This window comes from Rhinoderma darwinii, chromosome 1, assembly GCF_050947455.1.
Source record: "Rhinoderma darwinii isolate aRhiDar2 chromosome 1, aRhiDar2.hap1, whole genome shotgun sequence".
NCBI lineage: Eukaryota > Metazoa > Chordata > Amphibia > Anura > Rhinodermatidae > Rhinoderma > Rhinoderma darwinii.
The window spans coordinates 268,058,934-268,082,447 of NC_134687.1; the positions used below are offsets into that span (position 1 = coordinate 268,058,934).

The window sequence follows — 23,514 nt, forward strand, 5'->3', positions numbered from 1 at the left end:
GAACATTGCACAGGACCGGCTGACACTGAACCCGTCAGGTCCGCGAGACTGAAGGATTCAATGAAAAAGCGAACGATACTGCTATTCTGTATAAAGAATAGAGAACAGCTGTATCTCCAAAAGTAAAATAATTTTTTTAATAGAAATTAATTAAAAAGTTACACTAATCACACTGACTAATCTATTTATTAGAAAAAAAGCAAAAAAAAAAAGCCCTCAAAGCATTACGTGAGAAAGAATTGGCAGCGCATGTTGTCGCCGGGATTAATCGCTACGAGTTTATTCCTAATCATGTGACATATATGAGGGAGGGCGCTGAACTAACCGGCCTCCATTTCTCCGTGTGGGCCTTCTGACGTAAATCAAACAAGTAATGGACGCTTTAGCTGTAGTTCCGCTTTGAAGTCAAATGTTTTGGCTGTCGCGGACTGTTGCTTTGCGCTGTCGTTACAGTCACTGAGGTTACTGTGCCTCATGCGCTGCTGCCCGGTACTGTTTGTAAACAAGTTTGGGAAACCTCCATCCCCGTCCGCCTTCTCCTGCACCCGCCCACCGGAGCTTCCCCCATCCAAGATGGCGGCAGGAGGGAGCGGTGGCCTATCGTTCCCAGGGGTAGTAGGCAATAGCACCCCCAGCAACCGCGTTGGTTCGTCGGCATCCTCGTACAACTATAGCGGTGGTGCCGCGGCCTCATCCCCCGGTAACCAGGCAGCGTCTACGGTCTCCACGACCGGGGCCTCTCCTCCTGCGGCCCCGCCTCCGCCCCCCCCTGCGGCTGCTGGCCTCCTGCACCGGGAACCCGTGTACAATTGGCAGGCCACCAAGACCACGGTGCGGGAACGATTCACTTTTCTTTTCAACAACGAAGTGCTTAGCGACGTGCACTTCCTGGTCGGAAAGGGAGTAGGCAGCCAACGGATCCCCGCACACAGGTACTCAGTGTTGCATGAGGCTTACACAACATGTGATGTCACACCCACTACTGACACATTCCAGAAAGCGCTGCATAGCCGCATGTGTGTCGCATTGTCGTCTTCTAGTACTGGGTAGATTACTTATTCACGAGTGTACCGTAGCACGGAGCCATGGAAGGTTACTTCTTCTACTTGATGCGGTCAGGTGGGCTATGCATCGCTTGCTCGTTTGTGTGAGTCATTTATTTTGTCGTCCACATGATGGTAATAGAAGTGTATGATTGTCGTTCAGGTCGAAACGTCTCATTAATTAAATCTGACAGGATTTGGCGGATTCACGTTTCAGCATCGCACCTCATAGGGAGGTCATGCACATCAGCGTATTTACTCTGTGAAGTTCGTCCTTGGCATAGATGTGCTAGTGTTTCAAACAATGACAATAATTTGCAAAATTGTAAACAATGTTAAAAAATACCCTCCTATTTTTCATTATACAACATATCATCTCTCACAAGGTAAAAAGTGTTTACTACTGTTAATTGAGAGGCCACCGATAAATGATTTTTAGCAAAGTCCACTCCTTTTCAAAAGATGCCGATTAGCTGATGGTCCGGCTTACTAACCCCCGGCGATCCGCTATTGTTGCTGACACCGACTAATCGTGCTTCAAGTAACCTGAACTTGGATAACCATAGTATTCTATAATTATGACAGTACGGTTCACCAGAACTGCTGGGAGGCTGCGTTACGGCTGTCTGAATAAGGCCTTAGGATGGGGATTAACCACAGATTCAGGTAGTTTATCCAGTTCAGGATAGGGCTATTTTGCGCCTTCAGGACCAGACATCGTTTAGCCATTTTTAGCACATGTTAGTTAACCCCTTAATGACCGGGCCTGTTTGGACCTTAATGACCAAGCCAGATTTGTTAAATCTGGTATGTCTGACTTTATCAGAGAATAACTCTGAGAAAGTTTTGAATATCCAAGTAATTCTGACATTGTTTGTTCGTCACATGTTGTACTTTATTTTAGTGGTAAAAGTAGACTCATACGATTTGTGGAAATTAATTAAAAAAATAGAAAAATTGAAGAAATTTTGTAAAAATTATCATTTTTCCCTATTTTTAACTGCAATATGTCACATATGTACACACATACTGTACAATCGATCACCCTGTTTCTCCTGTTTTCAAACATGCCCCCATTGTGACCCTAATGCATTGCCTGGACACACGGCAGGGCCCGAAAGGAAGGGAACACCCGGAGGCTTTCAGGTCTCATATTTTGCTTGAAAATGTTTTAGGCCCCAATGTGCATTTGGAGAGGTTTTGAACTACCAGAACGAAAGAAACTCCCCATAAACGACCCCATTTAGAAAACTAGACCCCTTAAGGTATTTATCTAGGGGTGTAGTGAGTATTTTGACCCCACAGTTTTTTGCTAAATTTAATACATAGTTTGAAGACCGATTTCTTTGTAAAGCGACCATGAGAATGAAGAAACACACCCCAAAATCAATCACCCGGTTTTCAAAAATACTCTCATTGTTGCCCCAATCTGCTTATTAGACGTGTGGCTGGGCCAAAAAGAGAGGGAGCACCCTTTGGCTTTCAGGGCACAATTGAATAAATTCTAGGCCCCATATCATGCATTTAGAGGCATTGAGCTGCCTGAACAAAAAAAAAAAAAACACGCAGAAATTACCCCATTTTAAAAACTAAACCCCTAAAGGTATTCATCTAGTGGTGTAGTGAGCATGCGGACGAAACATTTTTTAAAGGAGGAAATAATGGGTATAATTTCAGACACTATGGGTATATAATGTTTTCTTCAAGCTTTTATTACGTTTCCACATGAAATAGAGGAGACGTGGTAGAAGGTTATTTTGTTAGAAATATTCCACATTAATAAATTTGTGCGGCATACAGAATAGAAGTGAAGCAGTGTATTCATAATGGATACATGTCGCTATAGACTTATTTGCCTGTACTTATGACTATGTCTTGCTGAAGAAGCAGTTGTCCCGCATCTGTGTCATTGTGGACAGAATTCTGTCCTAATATAAAATCAGTCAGAGAGGAAAAAACAAACTGTACTGGAGTGACGGGCAATATCTTCAAACAAATGGAGGAAAATGTACCCAACTATGATGCAAACTCGAGTCTGTTCACTAGATAGAAGAACACCTGCAGGGCTGTCATGACAAGCTTTTGTTTTTTTCAGTAACTGGTTGTACAACGTCTCTTTAGCTCCATCAATCCTTATGAGGGACGAATGTGCCAAGTGACGCGGTACACCATAACAGGCCCCTGCCCGGCAAGTTAGGAACCGCTATGTGCACAAAACAACCAATCACCTACAGAATATATAAAGGGACAGTGTCCAAAACCATCTATAGGAACAGTAAAGGAGAACTGTAACAAAGCCCATGGTGTATTGATAAGGAACAGCTCGATTATTAGAGGTCCTCCAAAAAAAAAAAAATATCATGCCCATATCACGATACAGAATTAGGAATGTAACAGCTGTATGTGGCAGGACATAGTCATAAGAAAAAGGAAATACATCCCCAATTTATTCTTGTAGTTATTGCTAAAATGCACGACTTCCACTAATTCAGAGGCGGCACGGGCCGCAGGTGTTGGATTTATCTACTAATAAATGCAATGCCCACATTTATTTTTTATTTCAAGAACACTTGTGGGGTCCATGTTCTGAATAGACAGATGTGGGCTCCTGCACAATAAACAGTATTCATTTGTGAGTGATCTTGGGGTGTGTTTCTTCATTCTCATGGTCGCTTTACAAAGAAATCGGTCTTCAAAGTGATACTTTTATGAAAAAAGTGAGATTTAATTGTCCAAGAAATGTATAAAAAAAAAAATCAAAAAGGGGAAAATTTGTTTTACAGTCTGAAACAAATAATTTACTACCTCCCCATGAGAATCCCTCCCTCCCTTGGAAAGCCCAGAAACGAAAAAAAAAAAAATATGAATAAATGAAATGGACTCCCTAAAATGAATCCCCCACCCCACCCTTTTTGTTGTTCCCTAAATTATATATAAAATCAATAATTAGAAACGGTGTGGTAGGTCTCAAAACAGGGGTAGTTGCACAGGCCTGGATTTGAAGGGCACATGGGGCAGTAAAACCGGGTATCCCTCCTCCTTCCGTGTTTACGGACGAGGGACACGATCGGTGGCAGCAGGGGGCCTAACAAGTAGTTTTTTTATCTCCTCTCACCAAACATACATAGTGAGAGGAGATAAAAACCTCATTTGCATCGGCACACTCATTGTAACGGCGGTCGCCGGTATGGTGACCGCGGTCCCCAGTCACTGCTCCAAGCCCTCAGCTACCTCCGGCAGCTGATAGCAGGGAGCTAAACCTCCCCCCGGTGGCGCTATTTTATTCCGATGCCGCGACGTAAAAAGTCTATGGCATCGAAATAAAGCCCGTTAGTGTCAGACGTAAAAAGACTATGGGTCGGTCACTAACTGGTTAAATGGCTATAACTTTTTTATTTGTTGGGCTAACGATGTGATTTTTTGCGACGTTTTTTCCGTAGACCATGCAGGTTTCATTTTTTATCGTTTTTATACACACCTTTTTTGCTATTTTAGAATTTTTATTCATAAAGTTTGAAAATAATAGTAAAAAAATAAGCTTTTTTACGTTTCAGCTATTTTTTTTTGGTAATAACATAGTTTTACCATAAAATAGACCTTTTATTTGTGATCGTCATTGTCTACCGTAAATTTTAATATATTACATGTCTAGTAAAGTCATAGCTAGTAAAAGAATTAAAAACGCCCCGATGTACGCACATAATACACGCCCAGTTGTACTTTAACTTTAAACACGCCCAGTTGGACTTTAGCAAGCCTCATTTGCATAAATACAAAAATGGTCATAACTTGGCCAAAAATGCTCGTTTTTTAAAAATAAAAACGTTACTGTAATCTACATTGCAGCGCCGATCTGCTGCAATAGCAGATAGGGGTTGCAAAATCTGGTGACAGAGCCTCTTTAAGGCTACAAACCTTTCCAAATACTTTGCTTACATCCAGTGGCTGAAAACCCTTTACAGGCTTTTTACTTCTTTGGTACGCAATCATTTTAGTTTTTTACGCCGTCTTCTAAAAGCCATAACTTTTTATTTTTCCGTCAACCTAGATTTATGACTGCTATTTTTTTGCAGAATTACAGGAGTTCTAGTTTTTAACCCCTTCTTGCAAAATCACGTACGGAAGCGCACTAGGCCCTGCCGGGAGGCGCAGCCTACTAGGCTTGCTATCAGTGAATAGCTGTCCGCTCGAATACACTGTATTATGTCGGTAGTGCAGTGTATTAGAATAGCGATCATGGCTTCATGCCTTCAAGTCCCATAGTGGGACAAAAAAAAAAAGTTTATAAAAATGTTGAAAAAAATACTAACGTTTCAAGTTAAAAAAAACAATAACCGCCTTTTTCCCATAAGTCTTTTATTATAGGAAAAAATGGAAACCATTAAAAATAGTACACGTATTTGGTATCACCACGTCCGTAACGACACAAACTTTAAAAATATCACGCTATTTTACCCGCATGGTGAACACTGACAAAATAAAATAAAAAACAATGCCAGAATCGCTGTTTTTTTGGACACTACGACTCCTCACTGCACTGGCTCTCAGAATATGGTGACACAAAATAAATTATTTTAAACAAAAGTGATTTTATTGTGCAGACGCTGCAAAACTATATACATATGCGATCGTTGTAATTGTATCGACACGCAGAATAAAGTAAATATGTTGTTTATGCTTTAAAAAAAAAAGAAAAAACATTGTCAGAATTCATGGTTTTTGATCAAAAAATCGTGTGTACCCCAAAATGGTACCAATGAAAACGACAGATTGTCCTGCTACAAATAAGCCCTCACACAGCTCCGGTGGAGAAAAAATAAAGAAGTTCTGGCTCTCAGAATATAGCGACGCAAAGTGTGCAGTGTGTTCCAAAAGCGGATAAGATCGGGTGCCGTTTATCAGTGAGACACTGGCCACATATCTATGAATTATGTATTTACCACATTATTATACCCTCTTATTATGCCCTGATGTACCCCGCACAGCTTACATATGCCCCCACATTATAAACTGAAATACCAGTAAAACCCCAAACGGAACTATTACCATGCAAAATCTGCTCTCCAAAAGTCAAATGACGCTCCCTCTCTTCTGAACCCTACAGCGTGCCCAAACAGCAGTGTACGTCCACATATATGGCATCGACATAGCTGGAAGAACCGGCTTAACAGTTTGAGGTATTTGTCTTCTGTGGCACGAACTGGGCACACCATATTGTGCACTAAAATGGCACAATACGCTCAAAAGGCCAAATGGCGCTCCTTCCAATTTTAGCTCTGCCATGTGCCCAAACAGCAGTTTAGGGCCACACATTTTGGAGTGCAGATTTTGCTTGGTGGTTGTTCTGTTTGGGGTTTTGCTGGTATTTCAGTTTATAATGTGGGGGCATATGTAAGCTGTGCGAAGTACATCAGGGTATAATAATGCGGCAAAATAAATAATTCATAGATATGTGGCCAGTGTCGCACTGATAAATGGCGCCCGATCTTATCCGCTTTTGGAACACACTGCACACTTTGCGTCACTCTATTCTGAGAGCCAGAACTTTATTTTTCTCCACCAGAGCTGTATGAGGGCTTATTTGTTGTAGGACAATCTGTAGTTTTCATTGGTACCATTTTGGGGTACACGCGACTTTTGATCACTTTTTATTCCATTTTTTGGCAAGCCGGGTCACCAAAAACCATCAATTCTGACCAAGTTTTTTCTTTTTGTTTATACGGCATTCAACATTCACCTTGCGCTATAAATTACATATTTACTTTATTCTGCGTGTCGATACGATTACAACGATAGCATATGTATATAGTTTTGCAGCGTCTGCACAACAAAATCACTTTTGTTTCAAATTAATTTTTTGTGTCACCATATTCTGAGAGCCAGTGCAGTGAGGGCCTTTGGAGTCGTAGTGACCAAAAAACAGCGATTCTGGAATGGTTTTTATTTTTTCACCGTGTTCACCATGCGGGTAAAATAGCATGATTTTTTTTAAAGTTTGGGTCGTTACGGACGCGGTGATACCAAATACGTGTACTATTTTTAATGTTTTCCATTTTTTCTATAATAAAAGACTTATGGGAAAAAGGCGGTTATTGTTGTTTTTTTTTTAACTTGAAATGTTTATTTTTTTACAACATTTTTATTAACTTTTTTTTTTTTGTCCCAGCATGGGACTTGGGGGCATGAAGCCGTACTCGGGAGATATTGGGTAAAAAAATTGTATGGTGTTTTTTCTCCTATTACCCCTTGTGAAAATAAAAAATTAGTAGCAAAATCGAAATTTTTGGAAAAAATAAAATTTTTCCTTTTCACTGCTTTCTCTAGTAATATCTATGAAACACCCGTGGGATCAAAATGCTCACTACACCCCTAGATGAATGCCCTGAGGGGTATAGTTTTCAAAATGGAGTCATTTCTCATGGGTTTCTACTGTACTGGTACCTCAGGGACTCTGCAAATGCGACATGGTGCCCAAAAACCAATCAAGCAAGCCATCTGCATGCCAAGTAGCACTTCTGCCGTTCTGAGCCCTGCGGTATGTCCAAACAGCAGTTTACCACATATGGGGTATTGCTGTACTCGGGAGAAATTGCTTTACAATTGTTGGGGTGCATTTTCTCCTTTATTCCTTGTAAAAATGAAAAAAATTTAACTTTAGTGGAAAAAATGTAGATTCCTAATTCTAATAAATTCAGCAAAAAAACAGTGGGTCAAAATGCTTACTATACCGCTAGATACATTTCTTAAGGGGTGTAGTTTCTCAAATGAGGACATTTCTGCAGTGTTTGCACTGTTTTGGCCCCGCAGGGGCTTTGCAAATCTGACATGGCGCCGCCAACCATTCCAGCAAAACTTGAGCTCCAAATGGTGCTCGAAGCCCTTCCATGTGTACAAACAGCCGTTTATTACCACATATGGGGTATTGCTGTTCTCAGAAGAGTTTTCTTTACAAATGTTGGGGTGCTTTTTCTGCTTTATTGTAAAAATGAAAAAAATCTGAGCTAAAACTACATTTTATTGGAAAAAAAAATAGATTTTCAATTTCACGGCCTAATTCAAATAAATTCTGCAAAAAACCTGTGGGATCAGAATGCTAACTATGACCCTAGAAATATTCCAACAGGGGTGTAGTTTCCCAAATGGGGTAATTTTTGGGGGGTTTCTTGGTCCCTCCAGAGCGTTGCAAACACATGGCACTGAAGACCATTCCAGCAAAATCTGCGCTTCCCTTCTGAGCCCTGCCGTGTGTCCATACAGCAGTTTATTACCACATATGGGGTATTGCCGTAATCGGGGGAAATTGCTTTACAAATGTTGCTGTGCTTTTTTCTCCTTTTATTCTTTGTAAAAATTAAAGATTTCTGAGTTTTTTTCAGAAATAAAAAGTAGATTTTCATTTTTACAGACTAATTCCATCAAGTTTAGCAAAAAATCTGTTTGGTCAAAATGCTAACTATATACCACTAGATTTCTTTAGGGGTGTAGGTTCCAAAATGGGGTGACTTTTGCGGGGTTTCCACTGTTTTGGCACCGCAAGGCCTCTTCAAACCTGACATGGTGCCTAAAATGTATTGAAAAAAATTGAGGCACCAAAATCCGCTATGCGCGCCTTTGCTTCTGAGGACTGTGTTTCAGTCCATTAGGACACTAGGGCCACATGTGGGATGTTTCTAAAAACTGCAGAATCTGGGCAATAAATATTGAGTTGCCTTTCTTGGGTAAAATCTTCTGTGTTGCAGAATTTTTTTTATTACAAATGAATTTTGGCCAAAAAATAAATATATAGTAAATTTCACCTCTACGTTGCTTTAATTCCTGTGAAACACCTAAGGGGTTAAGAAAGTTTCTGAATGCTGTTTTGAATGTTTGAAGGGTGCAGTTTTTAAAATGGGATTTATTGGGGCTTTTTAATACATAAGGACCTCAAAGCCACTTCAGAACAGTACTGGTCTCTGAAAAAATAGCCTTTTGAAATTTTCTTGAAAATGTGAGAAATCGCTGCTAAAGTTCTAAGCCTTGTAACTTCCTAGAAAAATAAAAGAACTTTTAAAAAAATGATGCCAACAAAGTAGACATATGGGAAATGTTAACTAGTAACTATTTTGTGTGGTATTACTATCTGTCTTACAAGCAGATACATTTTATATTTAGAAAAACGCTAGTTTTTGCAAATTTTCTCTGAATTTTACTTTTTTTCAGAAATACTGAATATATCGACCAAATTTTAAGTACAATGTGTCACAAAAAAACAATCTAAGAATCGCTTGGATACAGAAAAGCATTCCAAAGTTATTACCAGGTAAATTGACACACATCCGATTTGAAAAAATTGGCTGTGTCCTTAAGGTCAAAACAGGCTGTGGGGTTTAAGGGGTTAATGGCACCATTAAATGTTCCATCTAATGCATTAGTCGTCCTCAATAAATTATAATATCATCAAAAAGTTAATTTATTACAGTAATTCAATTAAAAAAGTGGAACTCCTATATTATATAGATTCATTACACACAGAGTGATCTGTTTCCAGCATTTTTTCTTTTAATGTTGATGATTATGGCTTAGGCTGGGTTCACACGACCATGTTACATCGTACATAACTATGATGCTAGGAGCCCGGCTCCCTGCAGTGTGTTCGGTCCGGGACTTGCGGCCGAAATACGTTCCGTCCATTACGGACGTAACATGGTCGTGTGAACCCAGCCTAACAGTTAATGAAAACCCAAAATTTAGTGTCTCAGAAAATTAGAATATTAAATAAGCCCAATTTCAAAAATGATTTTTAATACCAAAATGTTGTCCTACTGAAAAGTATGTACATTATATGCACTCAATACTTGGTCGGGGCTCCTTTTGCATGAATTACTGCATCAATGCGGCGTGGCATGGTGGCGATCAGCCTGTGGCACTGCTGAGGTGTTATGGAAGCCCAGGTTGCTTTGATAGTGGCCTTCAGCTCGTCTGCATTGTTGGGTCTGGTGTCTCATCTTCCTCTTGACAATATCCCATAGATTCTCTATGGGGTTTAGATCAGGCGAGTTTGCTGGCCAATCAAGCACAGTGACACTGTGGTTATTAAACCATGTATTGGTGCTTTTGGCAGTGTGGGCAGGTGCCACGCTTCGCTCCAAAAGACTGGAGGATAGACCATATCTTATTTATAGAATTGAGTAAGGGGAGGGAAAGGGGAAAGTGTGTGTGGTCTATTAATTAATAAATAACTTTTATTGGTTAGTTTAAAATAAACAAATAGGATTAAGATGGCTGAAGTTCAAAGGTGGGTATGTGTGAGTGACCCCCAAACTCACGTACCCCAGGGCCAATAAGGAATATACCAAATTGTGTCAAACTGCCAAGTAGATTGAACTTCTATATAAAATGTAAAAGCAGGGAAGCTGTCTTATCATGTGCGGTGTCAGATGGCACTTAGATTTAGTAAAGCAAAGCCCAAGTGTGTGACTGGGATGTCGCTATGGTATGTTCATGTATTATAGACTTTGTAGCAGACGGACCCCGAAAAATCAGCAGGGTATGAGTGCCATTAACTCCACCCGGTCAGGGTAGAAAATGAAGCAGAGAGATCCCTGGTTGTGAACCGGGAAGGACAAAGAAAATGTCCCGTTCGGGAAAGAGTAGCGTTTAATTGGTTAGTGCTGTGGATCCCCGAGTATCTCTCAGCGGTAGAACCAGGACCCGCAAGTTGCCCGGCAAGGACGAAGTGTCCCACCGGGAAAACAGACAGCAGTGCGCTCCCCGAGCGCCAGGTCTCGCTCTGCTGTCAGACCGGGACAGCGTGAATTCCCATGAGGTATCGCGGGATCTCGCTAGTCTTCCGGCAGAGCGTCTGACAGCTTCTATCAGAGGGCAGATTCAATTGCAGGTATGTATAGACTGCAATTGAAAGTTAGGACAGGAAGATGCACTTAGGTAGATTTAAAAACAGAGCCTTAAAGAGGCTCTGTCACCAGATTTTGCAACCCCTATCTCCTATTGCAGCAGATCGGCGCTGCAATGTAGATAAGAATAACGTGTTTTTTTTTTAAAAACGAGCATTTTTGGCCAAGTTATGACCATTTTTATATTTATGCAAATGAGTCTTTCTAAAGTACAACTGGGCGTGTATTATGTGCGTACATCTGGGCGTTTTTACTTCTTTTACTAGCTGGGTGTTGTGAATAGAAGTGTATGATGCTGACGAATCAGCTTCTGGCAGTGCACAGACACACAGCGTGTTCTCGAGAGATCACGCTGTGACGTCACTCACTTCCTGCCCCAGGTCCTGCATCGAGTTGGACGAGCGAGGACACATCGGCACCAGAGGCTGCATTTGATTCTGCAGCAGCATCGGCGTTTGCAGGTAAGTCGATGTAGCTACTTACCTGCAAACGCTGATGCTGCTGCAGAATCAACTGTAGGTTTGAAGAGTTGTTGAGGTGCCAAAACAGTAGGAATCCCCCAATAGTGACCCCATTTTGGAAACTACACCCCTCAAGGAATTCATTTATGACCACACAGTTTTTTCACAGCACCTATTTGAATTGGGCTTTGAAATTAAAAAAATTACATTTTTTCCAATAAGATGTCATTTTTGATCAAAATTTGTTATTTTCACAGGGAATAAAATATCCCATTTTGTTGCCCATTTTGTCCTTAGTGTGGCAATACCCTATTTGTGGTGATAAACTTCCGTTTGGGCCCATGGAAGGAAAGGACCCCAATTTGGCCTACTGAAGCTTTTCCGGTGCGAATTCATGTATGCAGAAGCCCCTGAGGAACCAGTACAGTTGAAACCCCCGAGAAGTGACCCCATTTTAAAAACGACACCCCTTAAGACATTCATCTAGAGGTGTAGTGAGCATTTTGACCGCACAGGTATTGTGTAAAAGGTAATGCGCTACAGATGGTGCAGAGTGAGATTTGCAATTTTCTATATGTGTATATATATATATATATATATATATCATGTCAGTGTCCGATATAGTGTGCCCAGCATGTGCCATCGTATATATACACCCCATAAGCTGTAATGTGGGTTCTCCCGGTTACGGCAATACCCTACATATGGCTGTTATCAGCTGCCTGGGCACACAGCAGGGCTCAGAAGGGAAAGATGAGGGGGATAAGCTGTGTGGAGTGCATCAGGGTAAATGAAAAATTAAGGGATGTATGATAAATTCGAAAACAATCTTTCATACAGAGCTCTGGTTTTTCGGGACACGTGTCGCATTGGTATATTGTTTCCTTCCTTATCCCCCTCTTTGAGTAGACTCTGCACCTCTTTTGACTTTTTTCCCTCCTTGCCAGTTTGGAGAACTTCTCCTGGAAAGTGTTGCCCTGGTACGATGCGTGTGGCCTCGCTTCCAAAAGTACTGGGTGCTCCCTTTTCTTGGTCCCTAAAGATTAGGTTCTTGATAACCACCTCTTGAAATTCCAGGAAAGTTGCCCTCTGGCCTGCACATCGACATAGCATGTACGCATTGTACAATGCCATCTGTATGATGTGCGCGGCCAGCTTCTTATACCACACCCTCGATTTCCGCATTGCGCTGTAGGGCTTCAGGACTTGATCTGACAAGTCAACCCCTCCAATGTACCTATTGTAGTCCAGGATGCAGTCTGGTTTGGGGGTCTCTGTACTGGTACCTCGTACAGGTACATGGGTACTGGTGTGGCCATGTATTGTCAATACAAGGACATCTCTCTTGTCCTTGTACTTGACACACAATATGTTGCTGCTGGATTGTGCCCTGCTCTCACCCCTTCTGAGTGTTTGCCCAAGCAGAGTCTTAGGGAGGCCTCTTAGATTTTTTTCTAGCAGTGCCGCATGCCACAGTACTACTGGAAGCGAGGCAGTTGAAGAGTGGGACGCTGGTGTAAAAATTATCCAGGTAGAGGTGGTAACCCTGGCCCAGCAGTGGGTGCACCAAATCCCACACAATTTTTGCATTAATTCCCAGTAAGGGGGGGGGGGGGGTGGCATTCTGGGGACTGAATACTGCTGTCCTTCCCTTCATCTAGCCTAAATTTGTACGTATACCCTGATGCACTCTCGCACAGCTTATACATCTTCACGCCATACCTTGCCATCTTACTTGGCAGGTACTGGCGGAATTGAAGCCTCCCTTTAAAATGTACCAGGGACTCATCAATAGAAATACACTTCTCAGGGTGTATGGTTAGGCAAACCGGGCACTGAAATGGTCTAATAGGGGTCTCAGTTTGTACAAACGGTCAAAACTGGGGTCGGCACTGCTCATTATTCATATAATGTAAGAAGCGAAGTATTGCCTCATGACGCATCCTGGACATGGCCATACTGTACATCGGGTGTGGTATAAGATGTCCGTGTTCCAGTAGGTCCTAATGGACAGCTTTTTCAGAAGCCCCATGTTCAAGTGAAGTCCCCAGAACTTGCCCAACTCTGCTGCATCTACAGGGGTCCACCTGTGGGATTGGGCATATAATGATGAGGGGTTCTTAGTAATATACTGTGGGGCATATAAATTCGTCTGGGAGACCGTAAGATCTATTAAGTCATCAGTGAAGAAGAACTTGAAAAAGTCAATTTCACTGAGCCCTGCCGTATTAAATTTTATCCCTGAGCTGCCCGTGTACTCTGGGATTTGGGGCTCAAATGTCTGGTGTGGGGGTCCAAATGGGGTTACTTCGCTCGGGGGCTTGAACTGCGGCGGGGTCATTTCACTCGGGGGCTTCAACTGTAGTGGTGATCCTGGGGCGTCTCCTAGGGGGTTCCTCTTCATCACTGGATGAGGAGGTGGATAAATAAGAGTCTCTCCATCTGACGAGTGTGTCGGAGGCAAGAAATGAATATTCCTCTTCGGCACTAAATGTCCGTTGGGACATGTTTGATTGCTTCCCTAACTAGGAGCAATAGGTTGCTACCTAAACCAGCCAAAAAAAATTGGTGTTTTTATTGAACGAGTGGGCTTCCCCGAGACTAAACCTAACTAGGGCGAGGGTTCCTAACACTAAACCTAACTAGATTATTCCGAGCTTCCCTAACACTAAACCTAACTACGGTGACAGGTGCCTGACACTAAACCTAACTAGATTATTCCGAGCTTCCCTGACGCTAAACCTAACTACGGTGATGGACCCCTAACGCTAGATCTAACTACGGTGACTGATTCCTGACGCTAAATTCCCTGACGCTATACCTAACTACGCTTTTTGTTCCCTGACACTAACTAACCCTAATACTAAACTAACCAGTTAAATTGTCTAAATGAACGGGGGTTTTTTTTTTTTTATGTTCTATAAAGAAAAAAAATAATCCCCAGGACCAAGAAATTGGTCCTGAAGACTAAGAAGTGGTCAGTGATAGGAGATCACTGACCAAAAACGTGGGGGGGGAACACAAGGAGGAAGGGTACAGGACTGGGTAGTGGATGGGAGAGGTGGGATGCCGAAAAAAGGTATTTTTTAGACTTTTTTTTTTTGGACTTTTTTTTTTAATTTGCTCTTCTCTCTCTCTCTTCTTACAAATGCTCTGAACGCTTCGCTATCTCCAACAGAGGCGCTCAGGGCGGGTGCGGCAGGATGTGATGTCAGGGAGAAGAAGTTTAGACGTCAATCGCCACTATTGGACAGTTAGGCTGGGTTCACACGACCATGTTACGTCATCGCCATTTTCCACCGGCGCGTGCACGAGCGGTGACAGCTGCTGTTTCCGGCAGCAGGCTATCACAGCTCAATACGCCGGGACCTGTTGCGATGGTCCCGCCTCCACGATCGCCACTATTGGTCAGACAGTAAGTAAGGCTGGGTACACACGACCATGTTACGTCCGTAATGGACGGAACGTATTTCGGCCGCAAGTGTCGGACCGAACACAGTGCAGGGAGCCGGGCTCCTAGCATCATAGTTATGTACGATGCTAGGAGTCCCTGCCTCTCCGTGGAACTACTGTCCCGTACTGAAAACATGATTACAGTACGGGACGGTTGTCCTGCAGTGAGGCAAGGACTCCTAGCAACAGGTCCCGGCGTATTGAGCTGTGATAGCCTGCTGTCGGAAACAGCAGCCGTCACCGCTCGTGCACGTGCCGGTGGAAAATGGCGATGCATTTTCCCTGCAACGTACTATTCCGTCGCTGAGCGCGAACGGGGCGGGCAGCGCGACGGAATATTACATCGCTGAGGATTAAGGGGTTAAAAAGGTTTTACCATAATTAATATTATGGATAGGGGACAAATATTTGATCGATGGAGGTTCGACCGCTGGGACCCCACTGGTCACAGTCCCATATGATTGGAGTGGTACTGTACGACCTCGGCCACCGCTCGATTCATTTCAAGAATACCAATAGATGTATATCAGATACACAAAATACTAGAGACAAATCTTTATTAACCCGTTAGTGACCGGCCCATAGTCTTTTTACGTCGGTCACTAACGGGCCTTATTCCGATGCCATAGACTTTTTATGTTGCGGCATCGGAATAAGTAAACAGAGCTGTCAAATCTCCCTGCTCTCAGCTGCCAGAGGCAGTATCGATCTCACCCGTTTAACCCGTAGATGCGGTGCTCAATAGCGAGCACCGCATCTGAGTGGTTTTGGAGAGAGGGAGGGAGCTCCCTCTCATCCCACCAACACCCGGTGATAAGATCGCCGAGTGTCTGTGTCTCCCATGGCAGCCGGGGGCCTAATAAAGACTCCCAGGTCTGCCTGGAGCGAATGCCTGCTAGATCATGCCGCAGGCATGACCTAGCAGATGCCTGTCCGTTTTAAACGGACAGGCAGTAATACACTGCAATACAAAAGTATTGCAGTGTATTATAATAGCGATCGGAAGATCGCATAGTGAAGTCCCCTAGTGGGACTAGTAAAAAAGTAAAAAAAAAAAGTTTAATAAAGTTAATAAAAAAAAAATGAAAACCCAGCTTTTCCCCTTACAAAATGCTTTACTATTAAAAAAACCAAAATAAAGTTAAAAAGTTACACATATTTGGTATCGCCGCGTCCGTAACGACCCCGACTATAAAGCTATTACATTACTTAACCCGCACGGTGAACGCTGTAAAAAATGAAGTAGAAAACGACGGAAAAATTGCAGTTTTCTGTGAATCCTGACTTTAAAAAAATGTGATTAAAAAGTGATCAAAAAGTCGCATCTACTTCAAAATGGTACCAATAAAAACTACAAGTCTTCCCGCAAAAAATAAGCCCTCAAACAACTGCATCGGCGAAAAAATAAAAACGTTACGGCTCTTCAAATATGGAGACACAAAAACAAATAATTTTGAAAAAAAAGCGTTTTTACTGTGTAAAAGTAGTAAAACATACAAAAACGATACAAATTTGGTATCGTTGCAATCGTAACAACCTGCTGAATAAACTTATTGTGTTATTTATACCACACGGTAAACGGCGAAGATTTAGGACGCAAAAAAGTGGCAAAATTTCAGATTTTTTTCTATCCCCCCCCCAAAAAAAGTTAATAAAAGTTAATCAATAAATAATATGTACCTCAAAATGGTGCTATTAAAAAATATAACTTGTCCCGCAAAAAACAAGACCTTATACAGCTATGTCGACGCAAAAATAAAAACGTTATAGCTCTTGGAATGCGACGATGGAAAAACGTAAAAAATAGCCTGGTCATTAAGGTCTAAAATAGGCTGGTCATTAAGGGGTTAAAGAGGCTCTGTCACCAGATTATAACTGCCCTATCTCCTAAATAATCTCATTGGCGCTGTAATGTAGATAACAGCAGTGGTTTTTATTTTGAAAAATTATCATTTTTGAGCAAGTTATGGGCTAGTTTAGATTTATGCTAATGAGTTTCTCAATGGACAACTGGGCGTGTTTTTACTTTTTTACCAACTGGGTGTTGTACAGAGGAGTGTATGAGGCTGGCCAATCAGTGACCAGTCAGTGTCATACACTTCTCATTGTTCCAGCCCAGCATGATCCACAGCACAGTTGCTAAAAACACAATACACGCCCAGTTGGAAATAAGAGAAAACACGCCCAGTTGTCCATTAGAAAGGCTCATTTGCATAAATATAAAATTGCTCATAACTTAGCCAAAAATGATCGTTTTTAAAAAAAAACAAAAAAAAACGTTACTGTTATCTACATTGCAGCGCCGATCACATGCAATAGGAGATAGGGATTTGATAATCTGGTGACAGAGCCTCTTTAACCCCTTAAAGAGGCTCTGTCACCAGATTTTGCAACCCCTATCTGCTATTGCAGCAGATAGGCGCTGCAATGTAGATTACAGTAACGTTTTTATTTTTAAAAAACGAGCATTTTTGGCCAAGTTATGACCACTTTCGTATTTATGCAAATGAGGCTTGCAAAAGTACAACTGGGCGTGTTGAAAAGTAAAAGTACAACTGGGCGTGTATTATGTGTGTTACATCGGGGCGTGTTTACTTCTTTTACTAGCTGGGCGTGTATTATGTGTGTTACATCGGGGCGTGTTTACTTCTTTTACTAGCTGGGCGTTCTGATGAGAAGTATCATCCACTTCTCTTCAGAACGCCCAGCTTCTGCCAGATCACGCTGTGACGTCACTCACAGGTCCTGCATCGTGTCGGCACCAGAGGCTACAGTTGATTCTGCATCAGCATTTGTAGGTAAGTAGCTACATCGACTTACCTGCAAACGCCGATGCTGCTGCAGAATCATCTGTAGCCTCTGGTGCCGATGTGTCCTCGCTCGTCTGACACGATGCAGGACCTGTGAGTGACGACACAGCGTGATCTCTTGAGAACACGGCTGTGTCTGCACTGCCAGAAGCTGGGCGTTGTGAAGAGAAGTGGATGATACTTCTATACACAACGCCCAGCTAGTAAAAGTAGTAAACACGCCCCGATGTACGCACATAATACACGCCCACTTGTACTTTTACTTTTCAACACGCCCAGTTGTACTTTTGCAAGCCTCATTTGCATAAATACGAAAATGGTCATAACTTGGCCAAAAATGCTCGTTTTTTAAAAATAAAAACGTTACTGTAATCTACATTGCAGCGCCTATCTGCTGCAATAGCATATAGGGGTTGCAAAATCTGGTGACAGAGCCTCTTTAAAGGGAATGTGTTGCCAGAAAAACATGTTTTGTTTTTTTTAATTAAACATTTAGTGTGTAGGTGATTAAACATTGTTCAAATTTTTTTTATTTTTTTCACGAGTCAGGAAATATTATAAATTAGATTCTAATTTATAATATTTCCCATTGCTGGTCACTAGATGGAGCTATTCCCAAAATTGCAGCATTGCAAAATTGGGTAAAAAGCCCTCGCTCTAGTGAGCTCTCAGCATCCCCCCCTCCTTTATCCTGGCTTGTGCCGGGATAAACGAGGGGTTTGAACGGTGTATCCTCCTACACTGTGTGTCGCCATTTTTTGAGCTAACACACAGTGTAGTAGGTTTACATACAGTAGTAAACGTACACAAACACGAACATACATTGAAATCTCTTACCGGCTCCTGCCGCCGCGGTTCCCTCCGGCCCGTCCGCTCCGTCTGCTGCCGCTGGTCCAAGTGCACAAGTCCGGAAGCCGCGACCGGAAGTAGTAATCTTACTGTCCGGCCGCGACTTCCGGTCCACAGGAAAATGGCGCCGACGGCGCCAATTTCAAATTGGACTGTGTGGGAGCGGCGCATGCGCAGTTCCCACACAGACGGCGTACATTGAAGTGGATGGGACGGGAGCCGTTCGCAGTCCCTATGGGACTGTGGCTGCCGTATTCCATGTCTGTATGTGTCGTTAATCGACACATACAGAAATGGAACAAAAAATGGCAGCCCCCATAGGGAAGAAAAAGTGTAAAAATAAGAAAAAGTAAAACACAAACACACAAATAAATATAAACGTTTTTAATAAAGCACTAACATCTTTAACATATGAAAACATTTTTTGTGATGACACTGTTCCTTTAAGGACGCAGCCTAGTTTGGGCCTTAAGGATCAGAGCCCATTTTTCAAATCTGACATATTTCACTTTATGTGGTAATAACGTCGGAATGCTTAAACCTATCCAAGCGTTTCTGAGTTGTTTTCTCGTGACACATTGGGCTTCATGTTCGTGGTAAAATTTGGTCGATATATTTAGTGTTTTATTGGTGAAAAATTATAAAATTGAGAGAAAATTTTGAAAAAAACTAGAATTTTTCAGAATTTAAATGCATCTGCTTGTAAAACAGACAGTTATACCACCCAAAATAGTTACTAGTTCACATTTCCCTTATGTCTACTTTAGATTGGCATAGTTTTTTGAACATTTTATTTTTCTTGGACGTTACAAGGCTTAGAACATAAACAGCAATTTCTCATATTTTTTAGAAGATTTCAAAAGCCTTTTTTTTAAGGTACCTCTTCAGTTCTGAAGTGGCTTTGAGGGGGCCTATGTATTAGAAACCCTGATAAAACACCCCATTTTAAAAACTAGACCCCTCAAAGTATTCAAAACAGCATTTAGAAAGTTTTTTAACCCTTCAGGCATTTCACAGGAATTAAAGCAAAGTGGAGGAGAAATTTGCAAATTTCATTTTTCTTGCTGAATTTCAATTTTATTTAAAAAAAAATTCTGTAACACAGAAGGTTTTACCAGAGAAATACTACTAAATATGTATTGTCCAGATTCTGCAGTTTTTCGAAATGTTCCACATGTGGCTCTACTGCGCTCGTGGAATAAAACACAAGCCCTAGAAGCAAGGAAGCACCTAGTGTATTTTGAGGCCTCTTTTTTTTATTAGAATATATTTTAGGCAGCGTGCCAGGTTTGAAAAGGTGTTGAGGTGCCAAAACAGTAGGAATCCCCCCAATAGTGACCCCATTTTGGAAACTACACCCCTCAAGGAATTCATTTATGGTAGTTACCATTTTGACCGCACAATTTTTTCACAGCACCTATTTGAATTGGGCTGTGAAATTAAAAAAACATTTCATTTTTTCCAATAAGATGTCATTTGTGATCAAAATTTCTTATTTTCACAGGGAACAAAATACCCCATTTTGTTGCCCAATTTGTCCTTAGTGCGGCAATACCCCATTTGTGGTGATAAACTGCCGTTTGGGCCCATGGGAGGGCTCAGAAGGAAAGGAGTGCTATGTGTTTGTTGGAGTACAGATTAGCTGGATTGGTTTTTGGGTGCCATGTCGCATTTGCAGAGCCCCAGAGGTATCAAATTAATGGAAACCCACCATAAGTGACCCCATTTTGGAAACTCCACCCCTCAAGGAATTCATTTATGGGTGTTGTGACCATTTTGACCACATCGTTTTTTCACAGAACTTATTTGAATTGGACTGGGAATTAAAACAAAATACATTTTTTCCAATAATATGTAGTTTTGGCTGAAAATTTCTTATTTTCACAAGAAATAAAATTCCCCATTCTGTTGCGCAATTTGTCCTGAGTGCAGCAATACCCCATTTGTGGTGATAAACTGCGGTTTGGGCCCATGGGAGGGCTCAGAACGAAAGGACCACCATTTGGCCTACTGGGGATTTTCTCGTGCAAAGTCATGTGTGCAGAAGCCCCTGAGGTACCAGTACAGTTGAAACCCGCAAGAAGTGACCCCTTTTTAAAAACTACACCCTTAAGGCATTCATCTAGAGGTGTAGTGAGCATTTTGACCGGAGAGTTACACTCCATAAACTGTAATGTGGGTTCTCCCGGGTATGGCAATACCCTACATGTGGCGGTTATCAGCTGCCTGGGCACACAGCAGGGCTCAGAGGGGAAAGACGAGGGGGGATAAGCTGTGCGGAGTGCATCAGGGTAAGTAGAATTGGGGTAAATTATAAAACAAGGGATGTATGATAAATTTTAAAACACTCTTTCATACAGAGCTCTGGTTTTTCGGGACACGCGTTACATTGATATATTGTGTCCTCCCTTATCCCCCTCTTATAGCAGACTTTGCACCTCTTTTGACTTTTTCCTTTCTTGCCAGTTTGGGGAACTTCTCCTGGAAAGTGTTGCCCTGGTACGATGCGTGTGGCCTCGCTTCCAGAAGTACTGGGTGCCCCCCCCCGTTCCTGGTCCCTAAAGATTAGGTTCTTGATAATCACCTCTTGAAATTCCAGGAAAGTTCCCCTCTGGCCTGTACATCGACATAGCACGTACACATTGTACAATGCCATCTGTATGATGTGCCCGGCCAGCTTCTTATACCACACCGCATGGCGCTGTAGGGCTTCGGGACTTGATCTGAGAAGTCCACCCCTCCGATGTACCTATTGTAGTCCAGGGTGCAGTCTCGTTTAGGGGTCTCTGTACTGGTACCTCGTACATGGGTACTGGTGTGACATCTCTCTTGTCCTTGTACTTGACACACAATATGTTGCTGCTAGAATGTGCCATGCGCTCACCCCTTCTTGTTTGCCCTGCAGAGTGTTAGGGAGGCCTCTCAGATTTCTTCTAGCAGTGCCGCATGCCACAGGACTGGAAGCGAGGCAGTTGAAGAGTGGGACGCCGGTATAAAAATTATCCAGGTAGAGGTGGTAACCCTGGTCCAGCAGTGGGTGCACCAAATCCCACACAATTTTTGCATTAACTCCCTGTAAGGGGGGGCATTCTGGGGGCTGAGTACTGGTGTCCTTCCCTTCATATATCCTAAATCTGTAGGTATACCCTGATGCACTCTCGCAGCTTATACATCTTCACGCCATACCTTGCCCTCTTACCCGGCAGGTACTCGCGGAATTGAAGCCTCCCTTTAAAATCCACCAAGGACTCATCAATAGAAATACACTTCTTGGGGGTGTATGCTTGGGAAAACCGGGCACTGAAACGGTCTAATAGGGGTCTCCGTTTATACAAACGGTCAAAACTGGGGTCATCTCGGGGTGGGCACGGCTCATTATCAGTATGATGTAAGAAGCCAAGTATTGCCTGATTTTTTATTTTTTTTTAGGTTACAGTTCAGTTCTGAAGTTGCTTTGAGGGGCCCATATATTAGAAACCCCTATCAAACACCCCATTTTAGAAACTAGACCCCTCAAAGTATTCACAACAGCATTTAGAAAGTTTATGAACCCTTTAGGTGTTTCACAGGAATTTAGAGCAAAGTAGAGGTGAAATTAAAAAATAAATTTTGTCAGAAAATCCTCTTTATACCATTTTTTTATAACACAAAAGGTTTTACCAGAGAAACGCAACTTAATACGTATTGCCCAGATTCTGCCGTTTTGAGAAATATCCCACATGTGGCCCTCGGGCGGTAATGGACTGAAGCACCGGCCTCCAAAGCAAAGGAGCACCTAGTGGATTTTGAGGCATCCTTTTTATTAGGCACCATGTCCGGTTTGAAGAGGTCTTGTGGTGCCAAAACAGTGGAACACCACCAAAAGTGACCCCATTTTGAAAACTAGTCCCCTTCAGGAATCCATTGTAGTTTTCTTGGGGCGCATGCGGCTTTTTGATCAGTTTTTATTCTATTTTTAGGTGGCGTGGTGACTAAAAAACAACAATTCTACTATTGTTTTTTTATTCTATTTTTTTTACAGCGTTCACCGTGCACTATAAATGACATATTCACTTTATTCTGCGGGGCGATACGATTACGGCGATACCAGATGTTTATAGTTTTTTTTTATGTCTTATGGCGTTTGCACAATAAAATACGTTTTGTAAACAATCATTCACTTTTTGTGTTACCATATTCTAAGAGCCATAACGGTTTTATTTTTCCATCAATAAAGCCGTGCGAGGACTTATTTTTTGCGTAACGAACTGTAGTTTGCATCAGTACCATTTTTAGGGACATGCGACTTTTTGATCTCTTTTTATACAATTTTTTGGGAGGTGAAGTGACCAAAGAATTGTGATTGTGGTTCGGTTTATTATTATTTTCTTTTACGGCGTTGACCGCGCGGGATAAATAACGAAATAATTTTGTAGTTCAGCCCGTTACGGACGCGGCGATACCAATTATGTATAGTTTATTTGTTTGTTTATATATTTTTATTAATAATAAAGGACTGATAAGGGAAAAGGGGGGATTTTTACTTTTAATACTTTTAGAACTTTTATTTTCTTATTTTTACACAACTTTTTTTAACTTTTTTTTTTACTTTATTACTTTGTCCCATTAGGGGACTTGAGGGCAGGAGGCCCTGATCGCTATTCTAATACACTGCACTACATGCGTAGTGCAGTGTATTAGAACTGTCAGCTACTCACTGACAGCAAGCATAGTGGGTCCTGACTTCGTCAGGACCCACTAGGCTTCCGTCGATGGCAGAGCCGGACGCCATTGTTTGGTGTCCGGTTGCCATAGCCACCATCGCCAGCCGCTATCGCGTAGCAGGCTGGCGATTGTAGCTTAACCCCTAAAAAGCCGTGATCACTATTGAACGCGGCTTTTAAGGGGTTAATCAGCGGGGACACAGCGATCGGTCCCCGCTGTAGAAGCTGTAACAGCTGCTGAACAAGACAGCAGCTGTCACAGCTCCTGTATGTGTCGGGAAGACGGCCGAAATGGCCGTTAT

At 42.2% G+C, this 23,514-nt stretch overlaps 1 protein-coding gene across 4 annotated transcripts in view; it reads left to right on the top strand.

Annotated features, from left to right (window-relative positions):
- The first annotated feature begins 351 nt into the window (after window positions 1-351).
- BTBD2 (BTB domain containing 2) overlaps window positions 352-23,514 on the top strand; it is a 277,215-nt gene continuing 254,052 nt past the window's right edge. The window contains exon 1 of one of the 4 annotated variants that reach the window (XM_075863971.1): window positions 352-932. In XM_075863971.1, the coding sequence (XP_075720086.1) occupies window positions 475-932 (458 nt within the window). In that variant the 5' untranslated portion in view covers window positions 352-474. Of the gene's footprint in view, window positions 933-1,022; window positions 1,148-23,514 lie in introns of those variants that run through there. The other 3 variants (XM_075863978.1, XM_075863958.1, XM_075863966.1) reach the window with 3 other exon arrangements.